The sequence below is a fragment of the Alligator mississippiensis genome, chromosome 1, assembly GCF_030867095.1.
Source record: "Alligator mississippiensis isolate rAllMis1 chromosome 1, rAllMis1, whole genome shotgun sequence".
Classification (NCBI taxonomy): Eukaryota; Metazoa; Chordata; order Crocodylia; family Alligatoridae; genus Alligator; species Alligator mississippiensis.
This window is the reverse complement of record NC_081824.1, coordinates 770,347-790,506: the sequence shown is the minus strand read 5'-3', so window position 1 is coordinate 790,506 and position 20,160 is coordinate 770,347. Positions and strand designations below refer to the sequence as shown.

Genomic DNA, 20,160 nt, shown 5'->3' with positions numbered 1-20,160 from the left:
TGGCACGGCTAGCTACCTCGCTCCCCCACCCCTCTTGGATGGGAAGGGAAACTGAAAACCTCCCGGCTCCCAGGTGAACTCCCAGGCAAACTTGTTTGGTTTGCTGCTCCTCTGTTCACAAATTGGCTGCCTTTTATAAGAGTGTGAGCATAAGCTGTCGCCCCGAACAAAGCCCACCTGGCTCGCACTCCAGTCAGCCACAGGACGCTCCTCCAGATCAAAGCACCGGTGCAGACAGACCCCCCCGGGCTGCGAGAGCGTCCCCCCCACCGCGCGCAGCACCCCCACTTCCCTCGCCGCCTCGCCTGCCTCGCCTCGCCTGCCTCGCCTCACCTCGCCTGCCTCGCCGCAGCTCCAAGCAACCCGGCTCTCCTGCTTCTCAGATCATTTCTGCTCCCCAAATACAGAACAAAGCTGCCCGTTGAGCCCCTCTGCCCTTCCTCGCCTGCGAAGGGTCACGGACCTTTGCTGCGCTGTCTTGTGGTCCTGTTACACTTTTAATAAAATCCCTTCTTCTTGTCCTTTTCCCTGCCAGCCATTCATTTCTCCCCACTGTTTTGAACTTCCCCTATCAGTTTGCTATCCTTTGCAACTTCTAATTTATATTTTATATTAATCACTATTTCCCCTTTTGCATTTTGCATGCATCCCTGTTTTATCCTAGTGCTGCCTGCACTTCAGCACTGAACTAGAGTGAGCTTTTAGCCAAATTTGTGTTCTTTCTTGATTCGGGTAGCAGGGCTTTTTGGCCATCAGAGAAACTCTTTTTAAAAACTTCTACTTTTCATTCTCACTTTTTTCCATCTGCATTTTCCTTTCAGTTGGTTTTGCTCTGGATTTGCTTCTGCTTTGGGGGACCTTTGCAAGCACCTCTTAATGACTACGGCGTGTTGCTGGGCGGGACTGCCCTTCGTTTGCTCATGTTGAATATATTTCGGTCACAGACACCAGCCCTTGAAACCACCAGCTTCCAGGCCTGGGATTAATTCCTATTTGTACGTCAACACACAGCTACCCCATGTTGGGTGCAGTCCCTTTTTTGGTAGAAAATTCTGTCGTTTTTGGAAACCTAACAATGGTTTACAGTAGGGGCGCTCCACCCCCGGCCCGCAGAGCTGTGTCATCGGGCCCGCGGGTCCCGGGGGCACGGGGCCTGATCCAGGCCTGGGAGCCGGGCCAAGCCAGCACGCTGGGCTGAGTCGAGCCCCACCTGGCGAAATGATTGCAGGTCTCCAAGGGGGGTGCAGGAAAGCAGGGTCCTCTGAGCTCAACATGGGAGCCAGCGCGAGCTAAGGGAAGGGCAGGTTTGCCACGAGACCCGCTCGGTGTCTCGCCCTTCGTGAGCACGGCCGCGGCAAACCGCATCTCCGCTTCCCCCCAGCTGCTGTTTCCAAGTCCCCCGTTTCCTTTTGTGTCTACAGATGTTTCTGCAATTTGCCACGAGCCCGTTGTGTCATTTGAGCTGTGGTGTGTGCGTGTTTATATTTCCTTTAATGTGATGATTAACCTCTCCTGTTTCTCTCTTCACCTTTTCTCTTGCCGACATTTGTAGGAAGAAGAGCAAAAGCAGGCAGTAAGTTGACTTGAATGTGTGGTCGATTTTTTTTTTGTTTCTGCATGAAAGCACAGTGTTTTTTGTCCTGTTGGGTTGTATGCAAATACACCGTGCGGCAGGGTTTGGTTCTGTTTGCTGCTAGTGCAAGACATCTTTCTCTCTCAAAAATTTCCCAGCCAGATTCATTGGTTCCCAGTTGAGCATGTTCCTGTCTTCTGCCAGCTTATTTTCCTCCTCTCTCCAATTAAGTAGCTTATTGCCATGCGTCCATGACCAGTGAGCGTGTGTCTTGGGGGGGTTTATTTTTTTTGGTGGTTTTTTTTTTAGAAATGTGCATGATCACCCCGACGGAAACGCAGATTCTCAGCTTGCTTTACTCCTGATTCGGGGGCAGTTTCTCTGGAGTCTTTCCACACGCTGGGACCAGCTTTCTTGTCTTTTCGGGTAACCTTTCATTCGCCTGTTTGCCACGCACAAGTCCATGCATGAACACTAATTAGCAGTGCCATACTCGAGGCATGGCTTCGTCATGTAGCCCCGATGCGGTCTCACCGGACTCGTGTTTTGTGCTCCATGCACGCTAAGGAGAGACGCAGATGCATCTGCTGTGGTATTGATTTCCATTTCCATTACCCCCCATTAAAATGTCCATCCAGTGTTACGTCTGCAATCCACTCCAGAGGGAGCCCTCTGACTTCCTAAGGAGCCGCCGTGTGCGCCGTCTCGTTTTTCCGGCGGATCGGATCGGATCGGATCGGGTCGGGTCGGGTCGCCAGCGCCTCCCTGTACATTCTTGTGCCTGCACGGGGGGGGGAGGGTTAACCCTTTGTTTGCACGGGGGGGGTTGTGCATTATGTGCCACCTTCCTTGCCGACATTAAAACGCTCGTCATTTATTTTTTGTAGGGAGATGTACATTTGGGCCCCTTCCCACCCCTGCAGCCGCCGGCATCGGCTCCCGGGGGGCCCCTCATTAAAATTCTGCCATTAAATTGATAGGAAGGTTGCGGCGAATTCCCTCTTTCTGCTGGAGTTCGCTCCCTCTTTGGATGCTACTAAATCACCTTTGTCAGAGAAGGCTCTTCCCCAGGGCTCATAAACATGCCTCTGAGGAACAAATTGTTTGCCTTAGGAACAGACCAGATTGCACCAAATGGCAGGTATTTGCAAAGGCTTTCCTGGAGGAAGATGACCCCCAAGGCACCCATACAAGGTCTTTGCTCTCCTCCCCCTTCAGACAGAGCAAGCTGAGCGCTGCGGCTATACATCATTATCTCGCTGTGGCTAATTGTCAGGAATAAACACGCTCAGGGAAGTGCAGCATCATGCTAATTTGTTTTCCTGCTGCTGCTGCTGCTTTCATCCTGGGGACGGGGTTTGGTTTAAGCACAAAAACAAATGAAGAGCTTCCCCGGTTGCCGTTCCCTCCAGCCCTCACTGCATGTGCCTTGGGACACGATGTTTGTTAGAGGCTCTGGGAGGACATATTTGGAGGAGTTCTTGCTAAAACATTGGCAGCACATGACTGCACGGCACAGGCCTGCTGCCTTGGAAAAGGGCTTCTGAGGAGAAGCGGATGTGGAGCAGGGGTAACCAGACTCAGACCAGGCAGAGACCACAGTGTTATTACGTAGGAAATAATCTGTGCGCTGTGCCTGGCTCGCATGCGCTGGAGGGGATGGCAGCTGCCTCGCCTTGGACGCAGCAGTGCAGCCTGAAGACACTGCGGGCCCCGGTCTGCGATGCTTTCCTTGGCGAGGACCCGGCGTTTGGGCTGGATGCTGACCGCGGCAGGGTGACGGTGCCTCTGCACCGAGAAGGGCAGATCTGGTTTGCATCTGAGAGCTCGCTGGGCCCCGGATTGGCCTCTCCAGCTTGCTTCAATACTTCTGCCTTCAGCCATTCATTCCAGTACATATAAATAGTCACATAAGCACGGGGGCTGGAAGATAGAGGGAGGGAGATGCAGCTGACAGACTCTCGTCAGCACCAGAAAATCAATTTACCGCGCTTTACAGCCCCAGAGACCCTCTGCTCGGCGTGGTGGGTCTGCAGCCACCTTGTCTTTCCGCGAGGGGTGCACGGACCCCTGACAGCCTGGCGAGGGTTAAGGGCTGGTCTGGACTCGGTGGTCCCCAGCGACTATGCGAACGGTTTTGACTTCCCACCTGGCTGGGAACCCAGCATCGGCTTGTCCCAAGTCCAGAGCTTGGGTGGCGAACGGGGAAAGCGATCCGAGCCACGCAGAAGGGGGGGTCCCAGAGGTCGGGAGTCACCAGCCCTGCAGGGCTTGGCAGGTGATTGCCTGCGCTCTAGCAGCAGGAATTGAGGTTGGGTTTTGGAGCCGGTTGCGGGGGACCGTCGGGCAGCTCGGCAAAACCGCAGCAGCCGGAGCCGACCCAGGACACCCTGCCAACTCCACTGGTGCCAGTAACACTTGGAAGATGGTCCCAGCACGTCGCTCTGCATCCTCCTTGCCTATTTGTACGGCTTTCAAGCAGTCGCCTACAGCAGCCCAGTTACTACCTGAGCAATGGCCCGTCCTCTTGGCCATGGACGGCGCAGGCTGCACACAGACGGCCCAGGACTGTACACAGTTCAAAGTGGCCATTTTGGACTGCGTGGGTGTCCCCATGATCTACCGCCCCCAGAACCTCTGGAAACAGCTGGATTCTTGCAGGGCGCGGACCAGCGCTGTGGCCTCGCAGCTGCGGCAGTGCGGCCGAAGCCAGGAGTACAACCCGGGTGCATCACGTGGAGCTCCTGACGGAGCACTTCGCTCACATATTCATGGCCAGCAAAGAGAGAGGAGCTGCTCAGAGGAAAGACTCCAAAACCAAACCTAGGATCAGTTGGCCATGATAAATAGAGAAACGATGGATCCTTATCTGGTGGCCAACTTGCACAGATTGAAATCCAGGCCTCCTATAGACGGGCAGCCTGACAGGAAAAGGACGGACCAGACTCTTAGAGCTGCAGCCCTATCTTCAAGAGGAAACCCTAGGTCATGGTCTTGACCCATATTTTCTGGTCCTAAGATTGCCGAGGGAATCAATCGTATCTCTGCCTCGTGTCCAGAGCATTGAATAGTTGCTCCTAAAACAGTCTCAGAAGTATTGAATGGAAATGGCTGGGCTCAGCCAGCTCCCTGGAGGAAAATGCTGTGTCGGTGTATTCCAGGGATATCAAAGGATACCTGCATCCTGCTCCCCGCCAGCACTGCAGCCAAGCTAAGGAGGAGGTGTATTGTGGTAGATGCTAACCTGCACATCCGCCTTCTTCACGTCACAGCTGTTGAAGGCGTTAGTTAGCCCACTAAAGATTAAAAGCATTTGGACCCCTGCGTGCTACCGTCAGACTGGCAGTCATGTGGAGCATTTCAGCAGGGCACTGAAAGTCATGGCCTGGGCAGCCAGCGCTGCGATCAGCTGTACAGTCCGGTCCCTGCTCCAACCCCGGGAGGAGGCCAGGACCGGGGCACTTTCACCGGAGGGCATCCCTTTAGTGCCCAGAACCGGGCACACGACAAATGGGCTCACTCCTGGGTGTTTGAGCCAGGTGTTTGGGTCCTCCTGTTACCCTTTGGGGGGATGCCCAAGCATGTGTTCACATGGCTGGGGCCCTGTGCAGCAGCGTGGCAGGCGAGGCAGTGCATTGCACTGCAATGAGAAGCGAGCTCAGGTTTACCCTACAAACCTCCCAGAAGCCTGGAGTGAGTGCCCAGGCACTTTGCTCATACCACGCGCCCTCTTGAGCTGGAGCTAGGGCCTCTCTCTTCAGTCAGCAGGGCTCGTGTAGCCTCCAGTTGGCACAAAAAGTCCCAGCACAGTGACTTGCTCCTGTCTTCTCTGCAGTTCTTGTGCCCCCGTTGAAGTGAACCAGCATAACCCACCGCTGTGTCAAACCTGAGCCAGGGCAGCAAGCCAGAGAGATGCCTCAGCCTGGCCCTAGGAAGATGCTGCAAGTTGTGCAATGGGAACACCGTGCTGTGTTTGAGCGGGGAGTTGCGGAGGCATCCCGAAGCATTTGGAGAGTCCTATCATGCTCGTATCCAAACCCAATGGCACCTCACCCAGTCCCGCGTTGCTGCCAGCTGCATGCCATCTCCACGTGTGATGTGTGTGCTGCGTCTGGCATGGATGGCTACTCGATGGACCTCGCCACCCTCGACCTTACCGAAGAGCATTGGCAAGTCCTTCTTATGCCTGAATCCTTGAACAAATTGCTTCCCCTGCTGTGCATAGTCCCTGTCAGTTATAAGCCATGCCTTTCAGCAGTTAATAGGCCACGTCATCCAGCCACGTGGCCATATGCCCCAGCTTACTCGGGTGACCGTCATTTGTAGCGTGACCGGGAGAGGAAGTGGGGCTCATCCTCGGGCCACTAAGGTTTGCAGCCAGCAGCAAAGGCAAAATAAGGAGAGGCAGAGCTGCCTGCTTTGGGTACGTGCCGGCGAAGCGGTTGCTCATCACTTAAGTGCGAACCTTGAACATCAGACCCAAGGAAATGGGCACCGCGGTCCTCAGGACCTGCAGAGCTTGCACTTGCATCGTAGCAGCGCGGAGGACGGCAGCCCCGGGAAGCGCGGCAGGTTGGGGGTTTGTGGAGCAGCCATCCAGATCTGTAGGAATGATACGTGCAGGCAGCCCGTCTCAGAGGAGTTCATCCTGCTGGGCTGGAGGCCATGTTGTTGCAAGAGATCAGTGTCAAGGAACACGCCGTCCTGTTCATGAGTCAGGAGCACTTTTCCTGGGAGGCGGCTTATTCTGTATTCAAGGGGATGGCTTGGCTGTGAAGTCGGCCACGGAGGGTACCCCGTTACCACCGTCTCGGGTGCCTGTTTGCTGTCATCACACTGCCATGCAATATGGCTAAGTGCCATAAAGGGCACAAGCCCCCGAGCAATGCCGTGGCACCTGTCCCCCCACCCAGCCCGGTCGGTGGGGCAGCGTAGGCCCCGAAACGCAGCCTGCCTCCCTGGGAGCGGGAGAGCTGATGTCTCCGGACTGTGCTTTAGGTGCTTTCACAAGGGGAAATCTCTCCTTACGCCGTCCAGGAAAGAGGTGTGAGCGGAGGGTCAAAGGGGGGTGGTGGTCTGTCCCGCAGCAGGTGTCAGCCCCGGAGGGAGAGGAGAACGCAGCCGGGAAGGAGACAGACCTCGGGCCGGCCTGCTCTCCGACTTGTCACCAGGGGCTTACCTGCAAGCGCTGCGGAGCCAGCCGCCAGCGGCCCGTGGGAAGGGGACAACGAGCAAATAATAGACCTTCTCCTGCAGGGAGCTGCAGCCATTTGCTCCGAGCCCCGAAATGACCCCGGTCACACTGTGGCTGGAGACGCAGACAGCAGGGCCGGCTGCCCCCGCGGGAAGCGCTGTCGGGTGCACAGCACGAAGCAGGAGGGAGGGAATTCTTGCTTCCCTCTAATCCCGAGCTGCCGTCATCCTAGATGGCGCTTGCAAAACGAGGAGATGAAAATGCCAGGCAGAAGAGCGATTTCGGAGGCAGCAGTCGTAGATCAGAGTCGCTCTTGCAACGTGCCCCCTTCATGTGTGTCCCTTCTGAATGACGTGCCTCTCTGCTTCACGCCACGGTGGGCTGCGTGCTCCCAACGCAGCCGGTGACGGACACGACTTTGTGCGAGCCTGGCCCTCCCTGGGAGCGATGCCCATGCCAGGCTCCAACGTCCCACCTGCAGCCATTTTGCACAAAGCTCTGCACAAAAGCAGCGTGGCTGGAATTGTTTTATCCTTGGGCAAAGCACATTTGTTCATGCTGGTCTAACTCAAAAACAGCTGGAGGAATGGCTGCTACTTTCAAAGCAGATTCACTTTCAGGAGGGGCCCAGCATGGAAATGCTAATCCCAAAGAATTTTTTTTAAAAGCATAGGTATGTGCAAACAGGTTAGGAATTGAAGCGGCGTCAGCGCTTTCTCGTTAGGATTCAGTTCTGTGCAAATGGCAGCAGCACCGTAGCTCAGCCGCTGTCAGTGTTATGGAAAATCATGGGCTGATCTTGCTAAAAGGGGTCGCGCATCATCAGAGAAATAGCAAATGTCACGAGGCTTGTTTTGTACTATTATGATGCTAATACATTTAAAAAACCCATATAAGAGCAGCAGGAGCCCCCGGAGTAGATGAGGGTGTCTTGTTCTGGTAAAGGATGTTGTATGTTCCTGCATTTCATGTTACTGTTACCCTTGTTCATCCCGCAAGACGTCGATGCAGTGAAAACGATTACTCAACAGAAGGTATCAACAAGCATCTCATTAAAACAGAATAGCCACTTACGAGTCCTTGAAAATGCGCATAATTTGGGGCTCAATTATTCCTAATGGAAGCCAGATCTATATTGGCGGCTGTGCGGAGCCACCCTGTCCTAGTGTGAACTCTGGCAGGCCGGCATCCACCCCTGGGATTGCTAATGCCCGTGGCAGCGCTAGTGGGGAACAGCCCTCTGCTCTCAGGGGAGCACAAGACCTGCGCCCGGCCCCTGCTAGTAGAGGCGCGGCAGGAGAGGGACAGCTTTGAGCCTGTGTCTGGAGCCTGGGTGCACTCCCGCGTCGGTACGCATGGAGCCATAGCGCTGCACGGGACCGCCGAGGGGATGCAGACCAGCCCCTGCTCAAGGCAGGATTCTCAGTTTAGCAATAATGTGAAAACCTTGGTAGCAGCAGAGGTTTTGAGGGGTCTGGGAGGTGTCCAAGCAGCTTGGACCACAGCTATTTCTGCCAGATGGGGGTTTAAGGCCACGAGAGACTTGCCATTTTTGCATAGCTGGGCTCACCCAGCTGTTTCATTTGCAACCCCCAGGTTTCCCTGAGAGAGGGCTGTCACTTTCTGACTCAGTCACACGTCCAGGGGGATGCACGTGCTTCTTGGCAGCAGAGAGGAGAGAGTCCTGCCTCGGCGTTCGGCCGTGGGGAGGTGCTCAGCTGCGGCAGCGGTGACGGGCTGGAGCGTAACGTGGGGGTTGCATCGTGGGTCTGCACTTCTTACACTTCCTCACCCGCTCCCTTCACTTTCAAAACAAAGCGTCTCTTTTAAAAACCATCTTTTAAAACTTTCAAGCAGCAGCTAAGCGGCCTCCTGCCCCCACCTCCCCTGGAACATACCAGACTTACCAAATGTTGTTTGACAATTATATCTTCCCATATGGACTGCTACTTGAGCAGGTTCTCGGTAAACTGTGCAACCCCCCGGCAGACAGACGCGGCGGCGCCGGAGCAGTGCACGGCGTGTCCTTCTGGAGTAGCGTACGGACAGGTGGGTGAGCAGGGCCTGAGCCCTGGGCCCTGTTTTGGGGGGAAGCACCCCCAGGATGGACTGGGGCACCTCCCTCTCCTGTCCCCTGCACTTCCCGGCTCGATCCCCGCCGCACGTGGCAGCAAGCGGGGCTGTGCGTCCGCGAGCGCAGGGCAGGCTGGCAGACGTGTCTGCAGAGCAGCGGCGGAGTTTGCTGCTGCTGGGAGGGGATGTCACCTTTGTTTTTGGTGCCAAAACCATGAGTTTTTTGCCCACTCAACATGCGCATCCGCGGCAAAAAATGAGGTGACATCTCCCGTCCGCAGCGGTGAACTTCAGCCGCTGCTTCTGCCTGTTCCCGGAGCCAGAAGGTGCAGGGCAGGAGGGAGGGCGGCTGCTCCAGGCGCAGGCCTGGCCAGGTGTGCCTCGGCCTCTGCAGAGTTTGTGACCTGTGTGTCCTGGGCCTGGGGACGGACGCTCGGTGTTTTAGTGTAGCCTCGTTGCATAGGTCCACGTATACAACCAGGCTCGCACTCCCAGGAAGAACAGGCCTTTTACTGCTGGAGCTCTTGGCGGGGTAGATGGCGCTTGGTGGAGGTCGAAATACAAGCTTGAAAGAATGATGTGTCAGCTGCTTTTTGCAAGAGCGGTCTTTGCAGAGGGCGGTCTGCGTGTGCGCCTGCCCGTGTCCCTGCTTGAGTTGTTTTCCGTGCGCGTCCCTCTAATCGCTCGGTCTGAACTTAAGTCGGCTTGTGGCAGTCGTGTGCAAGTTGCACCGACCGCATTGCTATTGATGGTGGGGTTCGGTACCTGCTTACACCCAAGTGTTCACCACCACCACGTGGGGAGTGGGACTAGTACCATTTCTTGGGGTATGCCCTAGCTGAGAGGAGCAGGCGAGGGAGCTGTGGTGCTCACCAATTCAGAAACAACCCAGGCCGATGGTAGCGAGGAGACAGCCCCCTGCAAGCCTGCTCCCCCGCGGGAAGGTATTCATGTCACGGACGGGCCGTTGCAATCCGCTCGCGTGGCTGTCTCAGCAGAGGCCACAAATTGAATTAGGTCGAGTGCTGAACCTGCACTCCTTAGGTATTGCCCCTTCTGAAACTGAGCCTTTTATTACATGCAGTAGTAGAAAAATGAGGATCTCCTGGTCTGGGCTCGCAGCCAGTGAAATCCAGGGCGAGGCAGACAGCATGCGGTCATCCTTTAGGCACATGACCAGGTACATAGTCATTCCCTGGGAGCGTGAGCTTCTAGCATAGGGTTTGTGCGGAAATACCGCTAATCACAGTATTACAAGCTCCATACGCAGATATTGGTTCTTCTAATGCAAGTCCTCGTGTCTCTGCGAGTTGAGGACCGGGGTGCTGTTCTTCCCGCTCCAGAGAATGGGGAAACTGAGCCTGAGCGATGGCCGCAAGGCAGCGATGCAATTAAAATGAGACTTGGAAAGGTCCTGGCTTCTGACCCAGCGCTTGCGGCATTAGACCGGTGATTCTCAACCGGGGCGCGGTGGGCTCTTCGGAAGGGTGCATCAAGGTGTGAGGAGACGAGCGCAGGATCCGGCGTGTCCCTGCCTGCAAGGAGGTAAGCGCTGCAATACAGGAGCATTCAAAATGAGGTGCTGCCTAATTCGCAAGGCACCTCGAGTCGAATAAGGGTGCCTCGTCTCTCAAAAGGTTGCGAACCCCTGCACTGGACAGTGTTTCTTCTCACCCCGGGCAGAGACGAGTTAGTGGGAGAGCGCGGAGGAAGCTCCCGCTGCAGCTGCCCGAGCTGTGATTTCATGCTCGAGTCCTACTAAACCTCCAATAAAATGGAAATTTTGTGAGGCTGATGCTGTGCAGAGAAAGCCGTGCGCGATGCGCCTGAACGTGCATCCGTAATACCTTCTCTCCTGTCGTTATCCAAGCATGGAGGGGTAATCAAAGCCACATGAAGGACATCTGGATCCAGCACAGGGTTTATATGGCACCTGGCCCATATTAATAGTGATGAGGAAATGGAAGTTTGGGATTTCTTGACCTCACATGAAATCCATTTCACTGGGCAAAGGTTGCTAGCACATGGCAGCAATTTGGGGCTCATTTCATCATCTTCTACACAGAGTTTATTGCTCTGCTTTGGCTTTTTCCCCTGCACGAAGTTCTCCCTCTCTTTACCTTCTTTCTTTTCAAGCGCTGTCTTTTCCTGGAGCATCTTCCTCAAGCACCATATATATATTTAGCAGAAGCACTCACGTATCTTCTAAGGCAGCAAAATCATCCCCTGGAACAGAAATTGCTCTCTTACTTGCTGTAAAATTAGATCTTGTTGAGGTAAGCGGTGTCCTCCACAATCACCACCTCCACCCCGGTTTGTCCTGTGTTCCCTGCACACACATGCTTGCACACACCCAGCCCCTGATTATATTAAAGGGATTTGTACAGGTACAAAGCACAGCCTGTGCCCACATAATTAGATTGTATAAAATATCACAATGAGCTGCATTTCAGGTAGCTCAGATGTAGGCCAGGGCAGTCCAGCTCCTTTAGGAGTTTGCATTAGGATATCTTCATCGGTGCTCCCACATCAGGGCTACACACCAGCCTACGTGGGGCTGAGCCGTTCTCCGTGGGGCAGGTGGCAGAACAAGGAGCAATGGGCTCAAGCTGCAGCAAGGGAAGTTGAGGTTAGATATTGGGAGCAACTCTCTCACGAGGACGGTGGTGAAGCGCTGGGACAGGTTACCCAAAGCAGTGGTGGCATCCCCATCCTTGGAGGTGTTGAAGACCCAGGTAGACAAAGCCTTGTCTGGGATGATGTAGGTGGGGCTGGTCCTGCTTGGAGCAGGGGTTGGACTGGATGTGACCCCCTGAGCTCCCTTCAACCCTCGTTTTCTATGACTCTATGATACTTTTCCTATCAGAAACGAAGGTGTCAGACCCCGTGCTTGTCCAACCCAGCGTAGTAGTGGATGAAGATCACAGTTTTCTTGACTGTTTTGTAATTATGGCTGATTTGAGCGGTACAGACAGAAAGGTAAGAAAGCGGCAGTGATTTGTGTAACTGTTTCAGAAATGGTATGTATAGAGACCCTGGAAACGATGAGAACGCGCTGGTGATGAGCAAATATAGTTTCACGCTCGCCATTGTGACAACGCTTCCCCGTCGTACGCAGCGATGGATGCTGTACCGAAACAACCGATATTCAAAAAACACGTGCACCGAAAACCCAAACAATTGTACGCGTGCAAATATTGGCACAAATGCTACCGTATATTAGGAAAGTGAAGTCATACCTGGAATCGATTTGCCCTAAGTGCTAGGTAGAAATACTTGTACCTAACAGTCGGATTTAATATAAGATCAGCTCCAGCTGTAGACTTGGCCTTTAATGGTTTCTTTCAACTGAAACCTCTTGGGGGGTTTCTTTATCAACATGAAACGGAGGTGGTTCTGCTCTATATTAAAAATGATCGTGTAATCCAAATTATGCTGAAATGCATGTATTTTATCTATAGTTTAGTCTGACTACTGTAAGTGTCCCTACAGTTTTGCAAAACTAAATCAAACTATCAAGAAATATTTTGCTGAAATCCAAGATCAAGTCAAGCAACACAGAAATAGAAGATTACAGTACATTGGCTTCCCTCGGTTACCCACGCTTTTGTCCTTTTTGAAATGAAGTTTCATGTTCTTTTGTCTGAACTTCTCCAGGTACAGACAATATTTATTTAGTGGAAATACTTCATCAGGAATGCCTTGATGAAGGATCTAATTTCCAAAGGCACCTTGGGGCTGGAAAGGAAGAGAGAGGAATCCGCTCCTACCAGGGCCAAGCCTCTCGCAAGAGATTAGTTTGAAAAACTTGCATTCCCACTTCCAGCAACCTCAGTTCTGCAGATCACGAGTGTTTCTGTACTCCGTTTCCGATAAAATCGTTTACAAAAGATACCGAGACACGGACGCAAATACAATACAGACGTCCAAAGATCTCCACCTCGGAGGATGCCTCCACGTGAATCTCACAGGAGGTGTTAGGCAGGCGCGACGGGACTCTGGGATAGTGGCTCGCATCCCACCAACGCCTCCTGCTTCCAGACAAGGCATAAGGAGTAAGGTGACCACAGCCCTCCCGGGGCAGGGAGCTGGAAGGTGGGGCTGTATCTGTCCCATTCGTACTTAGCTGCAATTAAATCCCTCCCAAATCTTCACGACACGTCCAGTCTCCTGAAAGATGACCGCTCTAGACATCTTTTACCTCTCTGCTCCCAACGTGAATAATTTGACATGCACGCATGCACCTCTGAGCACTCCCATGCATTGGTCTCCTCAACAGATGCGCACCCTGCTAGCTCGGAGCCTGCCCGTCCCGCGAAGGACTCATTTCTTTGGAAAGACGGACGCAGCAGGCGCGTCTTCGGCTTGAAGAGCCCCACGTACCACACAGATGTTCGGCAGGCCCGGCTTTCTATTCAGCAGTGTGCGATTCATGAGACGCTTGAATGGAGCTGTGTGTCTAAGGGAAGGCCTTGCACGCGGATGAGCGCCGGCTTCGCTGGCTCTGCAGGCTCTGGTGCCGAAGCTGACGCCAGGACTTCTGGTACCAGAAGCTGGTGTCAAGAGGGGCCATGTCGAACACGGGGGACTACAGACGAGCTCCCCGTAGCTTCAAACAATAATTGGCCATGTCAAATATAAAGCTTCCCAACCAAGTCCGTTACACCAGCGGGTCTCAGTCTTGCCAGACTTGAGGCACGCCTCTGCAACCCCATTTAAAAAATGAATGGATGCATTGCAGTGCTTGGCTCCCTGCAGAGGGACCAGGCGCTGGGGGCAGGGAGAGCCCGAGCCTCCCCTTATCTGCTTATCTCCTCACGCCTCCTGCGGCATCCTCCAAAGGACCGTGCGGCACCCTCGGGCGCCCCTGAATCCTGGTTGAGAACCACTGCGTTACACCCGGGAAAGCACCGCGGACTGGTGATCTGGGACAGCCTGTGGCACGGAGAAAGGCTTCAGCAGTGCTCACCCCAAAGTCTCTCACCTTTTGATGGCGGCTAGTAGCAGGAGGCAACCGTCAAGCCTTCTGGATCGTGAGAGGTCGCCAGGCCCTTCAATGCATGCACCGGTGCAAGAGCGGAGGCTGCGCGCACGGTCCAGCCCCCTCCGGGCCACTGAGACAGGACCCAAAGGCCAGACCGCGTCCGGACGTTCGGGGTCCCCGATGGGGCCGGTAAAGACTCTGCCGCTGAACCGCAGCCGCGGGTGTTGACGGCAGGTGGCTGCTGAGCAAAGGAAGCGGCAGCACCCTGCTCCCCTTTACAGACATCCCGAGCTTTTTGGGGATCTGTGCCCCGGGTCCACGTTGCGAGCCACAACGTCAAGACAGCAGACCGCCCTACGGGTCTAAGTACCGTGCCAAAAACCCCCTAAGGTTGCCAGCGTACCTCCTCCATAGCTAGCAGTGTAGACATCTGCAGATGTGCTGGGCCTGGGAACGGCCACGTAAGGTTAACAGAGCGTGACTTTTATGAAGCCGCCTTTCCCCAGAACAACACGAGACATCTGGGTGCTAGAGATTACGGCCCATGCCTTTCCTAATGAATTTCACACTTCCTTTCCTAACCGCACTCTTTTCTTGTTCCTCTTTGCTGACCCCGCCGAAGAAAACCTGTCCAAAAGCCGTGCTCTTTTTGCTTTGTCCGAGAGCCCTGGAGTAGGTGCCAGCAGACTTCACAATACAGTCTTTTATTCGCTGTTTTTCTCAACCCGGAGAAGAAAGGGGGTTTTCATCTTTTTCTGGGCCTGAGAAGACGCAACACGTAAATATGCCGTCTCCAGTTCAGGATGGCAGCGCTGGCCTCCGGGATCTCGTCTCTCGAGGCTGGGGACTGGGGCGCGGCTCTCGGTTTGCAGGCTGGGTACGTCCATCCGTCCATCAGACCCACGAGAAGTACGCGGGGTGCACGGCAGCGCCGGGCCGTCACCGGTGCGGGACCCGGGCCGCGGCCCGCACGGGAGGGAGCGCGCAGAGCGTCGTCGACAAAGGAGGTTCACGTCTCCCCTGCCCCAGGCGACTGGTTCAGGACGCGTACGAGGCTCGGAGCACGTCCTCTCCACCGGGATTGCTAATGACCTACGAGGAACCGTTCCTAATTAACTTGGAGATGACATAACAGGGGAGCCCTGATTGACTGTATTTTGGCAGCCCGAACATCCACAAAACCGGTAAATATCTGTCCCGTTTTTACCAGGAAGCCGTCACACTGCGTACGGTGTCCTCAGTGCCGGGAAACCCCACAGGCCGCATCTTCCAGGTACCAGCAACGACCGGGCAGTCGTCTTCAACGAGCACAAAAGGGGTCCCTGCATTTCATCAGCGGGTGCTTTCCATGGCAGACACGTTTAATATATCTCCTGACCCCTGACATGCTTTGCTGTTACCCGTCCGTGGTCTCCACGCCCTCGTGGCTGGACCTCCGTAGGCATCCTTCTGTAAGGAGGAGGTCGTTTTGAGACCTCGCCCGAAATTCAACGCTAACCTGAGTAGCTCAGACACCTGCGAGCTTTCTCTCTGAAAGTGCAGCGAATGCAACTGCCTATTCTGGACATTTCTAGAGGGTTTCTGTATTGCACTGACAGGACGATGCTCTCGATTTGCCTCTTGATGGAGGCATGTGGCTCAGTGACGCGGTTTGGGGAGCAGATCGCTCTGCATCGCCGCCTGGTCTCTCTCGGCTAGTCGGGCTTACTCCGCGGTGCTCTGTGAGATCTCCAGACTAGCAGTCCGGAGCAACTCGCCCGCTCGCGGCAGCTGGGTTTGGTGCTGGATTTGAGGGAGCGCGTCGTCAGTCTCCGGACGATGTCTTCACGCCGTGCAGAGCAGATGCTGGGGATCCCGTGACCCACCTGCTTCCCCGCTTGCCAGTGTCTTCGGGTAGCGTGTGCCTTAAGTTACGCCGGAGTTTGGGCTCAGATGGTGGTTTCTGGTGCGACCGCACTGTTTCATTGCCCTCACCGCCGTCCTCCCCTTCCCCGTCCCTTCCCTGCAGTCCCGCGCCTGCTCTTCTGGCCTTTGCTTGCGGCAGTTCTGCACGCCAGCACCGAATCGAAGTGCCGTTACCGACAGGCGCAGAGCTATCCGTACCCGTAACAGCAAAGACTGGAAACTCGGGCACCTAGCCTGCTTTTTTATGCAGAGTCAAACACGTCCGGGGAAAAAACCCGGGAAATTCTATAACCAATAGACTTCGTTTTAAAAAGTGGCAAAAGTTGCTAAGAAACAGAAAGGTACGTACATACCTGGCACATTTGCAAAGCATTCAGAGGCAAGGAAGTGATGAGTTAAGGATATTGCAACCTTTTACTTCCCATATTAACATAGGTGTTACATTTATCCATTGCCAAGAACTGCATAAATCAGCAGCCTTAACTCTGCCCCCAACTAATTATTCAACATAAGCACAAAGTGTTTCAGGTTCGTAGAAATAGAAGGTGCCCGTTGATCAGGTTCCAGTGGACAGGTGTAGGCATGGCTTTACATTTACAAACTGGCATCTTTTTTTAATCCAACTATAAATAACATTATTCTAAAAAAAGATCGTTTTAAATCTTTAACAAAAAATCTTTTGCTTGATTAATGTATTTATATTTTCCACTTTATTTTCTTTTAAAAAAAGCCTTTGAATTAGGTACAGAAATGAAGATAAATACATTTTTTGAAAAATGATTTAAGGTTATTGTGCTGCGATAAAAGATGCATGCCCATGTCCTTGAGAAGAAGCTGATGCGTGATGTGGAAGGTGTAAATCGTGTGCCTTCAGCTATTCAATTATTTCTTTGTGCTGCTTTGGTTTCGTTGATGCCGCGCAAGCGCGTCGCTCTCGATGAGCAACCTCGACGGGTTCAGGAGCGAGGGGCCGGGCACGCGAGTGGCGTGACCCCGGGCGCGCCGGTGGTTTCGCTGCAGGGACGTCCGTATTCCCCCCGGCGTGTTGGGAGGGAAGAGTCGACAGTGCAGTTCTCAACCAGGATGTCTCTGATCCTGACGGTTATTATTTATGTCCGTGAGAGTTACTTTCCTGCCTGGTGCAGGGGGCCGGACCCGATGACCCCCGGGGTCCCTGCCAGCCTCGCAACCTGTGAATCTGTGGGTCTCCAGGGCGGGCCGGCAGTGTTGGCGACCGCGGTAATGCACCCCAGGCAGATCCATCAGCACGACCACCTCTCCATCAGCTGACCAGGACAAGGGCATAAATAACACTTTCCATGCTACATTAGCTGCCTAATCTGCAGGTCACGTGCAGCCCACGAGCCCCTGTGCGGACACGGGAAGTCTGGGCCCGAGGGATGCGGGCGCCACGTTAGCTTGAAGGTCGCCGTGCCTCCGACCTGCGTCTCGGGAACTTGCACGCCGTGGCATTATCATCACCTCCAGGAGAAGCGCCGCGGCCGTGCTTAGTCCGTGGACCAGACAGCTTGCTTCAAAGGCACTTGCCTGCGTTTGAGGCCGGATGACAGTAATGCAGCAGCTGAGCAGTAGCGTTAACTTCCCAGGTCTGGATTGCTGATGTACTGGTTACTCTGGTCCCCACGCTGGTTTTCCCCCCGGCTTTGGTGTCCTCCTTTTAGAGACAGGAAAGACATGGTTAAACACTGATTTTAGCTTCTCCCAGGCAGAGAAGAGCCCACGGGTCTTAGCTGTTTGCTCTTTTAACTTCCCGGGTGAGGCAACCGGCCCGTCCTTCCCTCCACAGCTCCTCGGCTTGTTTTCGGTCCGCGCCAAATGAGAGAGAGATTTACAGCCGCTTTCCTCCTGCCACTTCTGAAAGGCCTTCTGCTCGTCGACAGCATCTCCTCCAAAGGGAACAAAGTGCTCGCCCTGCAAGAACACATCGCTTCCTCAAGTTCCCGGCGGATTTGGACTTCTGCCCTACCGAGCGGCACGCTGCGCTAGCATTCATGTGCTCTTTGCTAGGGCTGGATTCGAGGCCAATGTATATGTGGCTGCAATGTATGCTTCTGGCTTCAGCTGTTGACATGGCACCAACACTGGATTTTTTTGGCCCCAACCCAGACTACAGCAACACCTGCCTCGGCCGGGGACGCTGATCCAGTGCACGCACGGCTTCCCGGGGAGACGCCCCAGAACCCGTCAGGGCTGCACACGAGCGTGGAAACAAGTGCTCCAGGAAATGACGGCAGCCACGAAGTATTTACATACTTTCCTGAGTTTTCCACCCTCGCCCACATTCCCTCCGCGTTGGCCTCCTCTCCCTTTTCCCAGGAAAAGCTGCATCGTTCAAGCCTGGCAAACCTCCGCTCATCCTAAATCTTGCTGTTACTTCTGTGCTGCTTCTTGGACTCAAACCAGGACTGAGCTGGTCCCTATAGGTCTTCCATCCACGCTGCGTGTGCAAGCCATCGTTTTAAGTTCCTACCCTGCCGCCTGGCGTGTATCTCCGTTTGTGGAGCTCGAAGCAGCACCTTCGCACGCTCTCCTCGCTTCGTCCGCGGCCCCTTCGGCAGCTGCCGTATGTTAGACTCATCGAGGGGGTGGCCCACGTAGCTGTTCCCACGTGCTCGGGGGCTCAGCTAGGAACAGCACTCGTCAAACTCTCCTCCACCAAATTGCCTTTGCAGAGCCTCGCTGCCGGAGCCTGCTCCGCTGCTCGCGAGGCGGAGCATGCCTTTCCAGCTGCGGGGACCTGCCGAGGGACTCTGGCGAAGAAGTCCTGACACGGATAATTAACCTCCCCTCTCCCCCATAAAACTGATTCTGCAGAGCCCCACTGTGCGCTTTGCATGTTGTGCCGGGCTTTGGGGCTCGTAAGGCTGGGCGCACGGCTTGTGCACCGACGAGGCCAGAGGCAGCTTATTGGCATGATGAATAACCATCTGATCTAAGCTGCTTGGGCTGGGAGATAGTCAACCATTTGTTGAATTTCTGCTCTCCTGCGGCAAGAGCCTTGGGTGAAGAAGCTGGTCGTGGTAGAGGCAGCCTGTGTGGGACCAGCATCCTTCCTGCCCTTGTGCACGTGGACAAGTCTGTCTCCCGGCTGGGGCGTAGGAGGGTCGGAGCGGTGTTATAGCTCTGCCAGTCCAGGAAGCATGTCCGAAACAAGGGCTTTTTGATGAAAAAAATGATGAAGGGCTTGGAAGGCAAGAATGGAGTAGTTGGAGATGTTTCCTTTGGCGTCTCCACCCCAATAAATGGTGGATGCCAGGGGCGTGTTGAATAGGGGATAGATCTCTCTAGGGAAATCTGGTTCACTGTCACCCTTTATAGCATCCACTTCTGCCGCCGTCAGAGACGGGCTGCTGGGCTCGATCGCTGGTCTGGCACAGTACGGCGCTTCTTGTGTTCATACGAGGAGAAGCTGAATGAAACGGGCATGTGCAGCTTGCGGAAAAGGCGATTAGTAGAGGACATGATAGCAAAGAGCTATGCATTACCACCCCTGCAGAGGTGGTTTGCAGCAGAGACGAGTGTCTCCTGCACCCCCATCAAAGACGACCCTGCAGACATGCTCGTCCGGTGGGCATCACCCATCGGTGTGCCCAGGAGCGATCAATGGGCATCACCCATCGGTGCCCAGGAGCGATCAATGGGCATCACCCATCGGTGTGCCCAGGAGCGATCAATGGGCATCACCCATCGGTGTGCCCAGGAGCGATCAATGGGCATCACCCATCGGTGCCCAGGAGCAATCAATGGGCATCACCCATCGGTGCCCAGGAGCGATCAATGGGCATCACCCATCGGTGCCCAGGAGCGATCAATGGGCATCACCCATCGGTGCCCAGGAGCGATCAATGGGCATCACCCATCGGTGTGCCCAGGAGCGATCAATGGGCATCACCCATCGGTGCCCAGGAGCGATCAATGGGCATCACCCATCGGTGTGCCCAGGAGCGATCAATGGGCATCACGCATCGGTGCCCAGGAGCGATCAATGGGCATCACCCATCGGTGCCCAGGAGCGATCAATGGGCATCACCCATCGGTGTGCCCAGGAGCGATCAATGGGCATCACCCATGGGTGTGCCCAGAAGCGATCAATGGGCATCACCCATGGGTGTGCCCAGGAGCGATCAATGGGCATCACCCATCGGTGCCCAGGAGCGATCAATGGGCATCACCCATCGGCGTGCCCAGGAGCGATCAATGGGCATCACCCATCAGTGCCCAGGAGCAATCAATGGGCATCACGCATCGGTGCCCAGGAGTGATCAATGGGCATCACCCATCGGTGTGCCCAGGAGCGATCAATGGGCATCACCCATCGGTGTGCCCAGGAGCGATCAATGGGCATCACCCATCGGTGCCCAGGAGCAATCAATGGGCATCACGTATCAGTGCCCAGGAGCGATCAATGGG

General features: G+C 54.7%; 1 protein-coding gene across 11 annotated transcripts in view; it reads left to right on the top strand.

The window, feature by feature from the left end:
* Positions 1–20,160, top strand: part of DTNB (dystrobrevin beta) — a 296,518-nt gene that overhangs the window by 233,443 nt on the left and 42,915 nt on the right. For 8 of the 11 annotated variants that reach the window (XM_019497687.2, XM_019497682.2, XM_019497680.2 and 5 more), the window contains one exon: positions 1,553–1,573. The exons of the other annotated variants lie outside the window; for them this stretch is intronic. In XM_019497687.2, the coding sequence (XP_019353232.1) occupies positions 1,553–1,573 (21 nt within the window). The remainder of the gene's footprint in view (positions 1–1,552; positions 1,574–20,160) is intronic. 11 annotated transcript variants of the gene reach the window in all.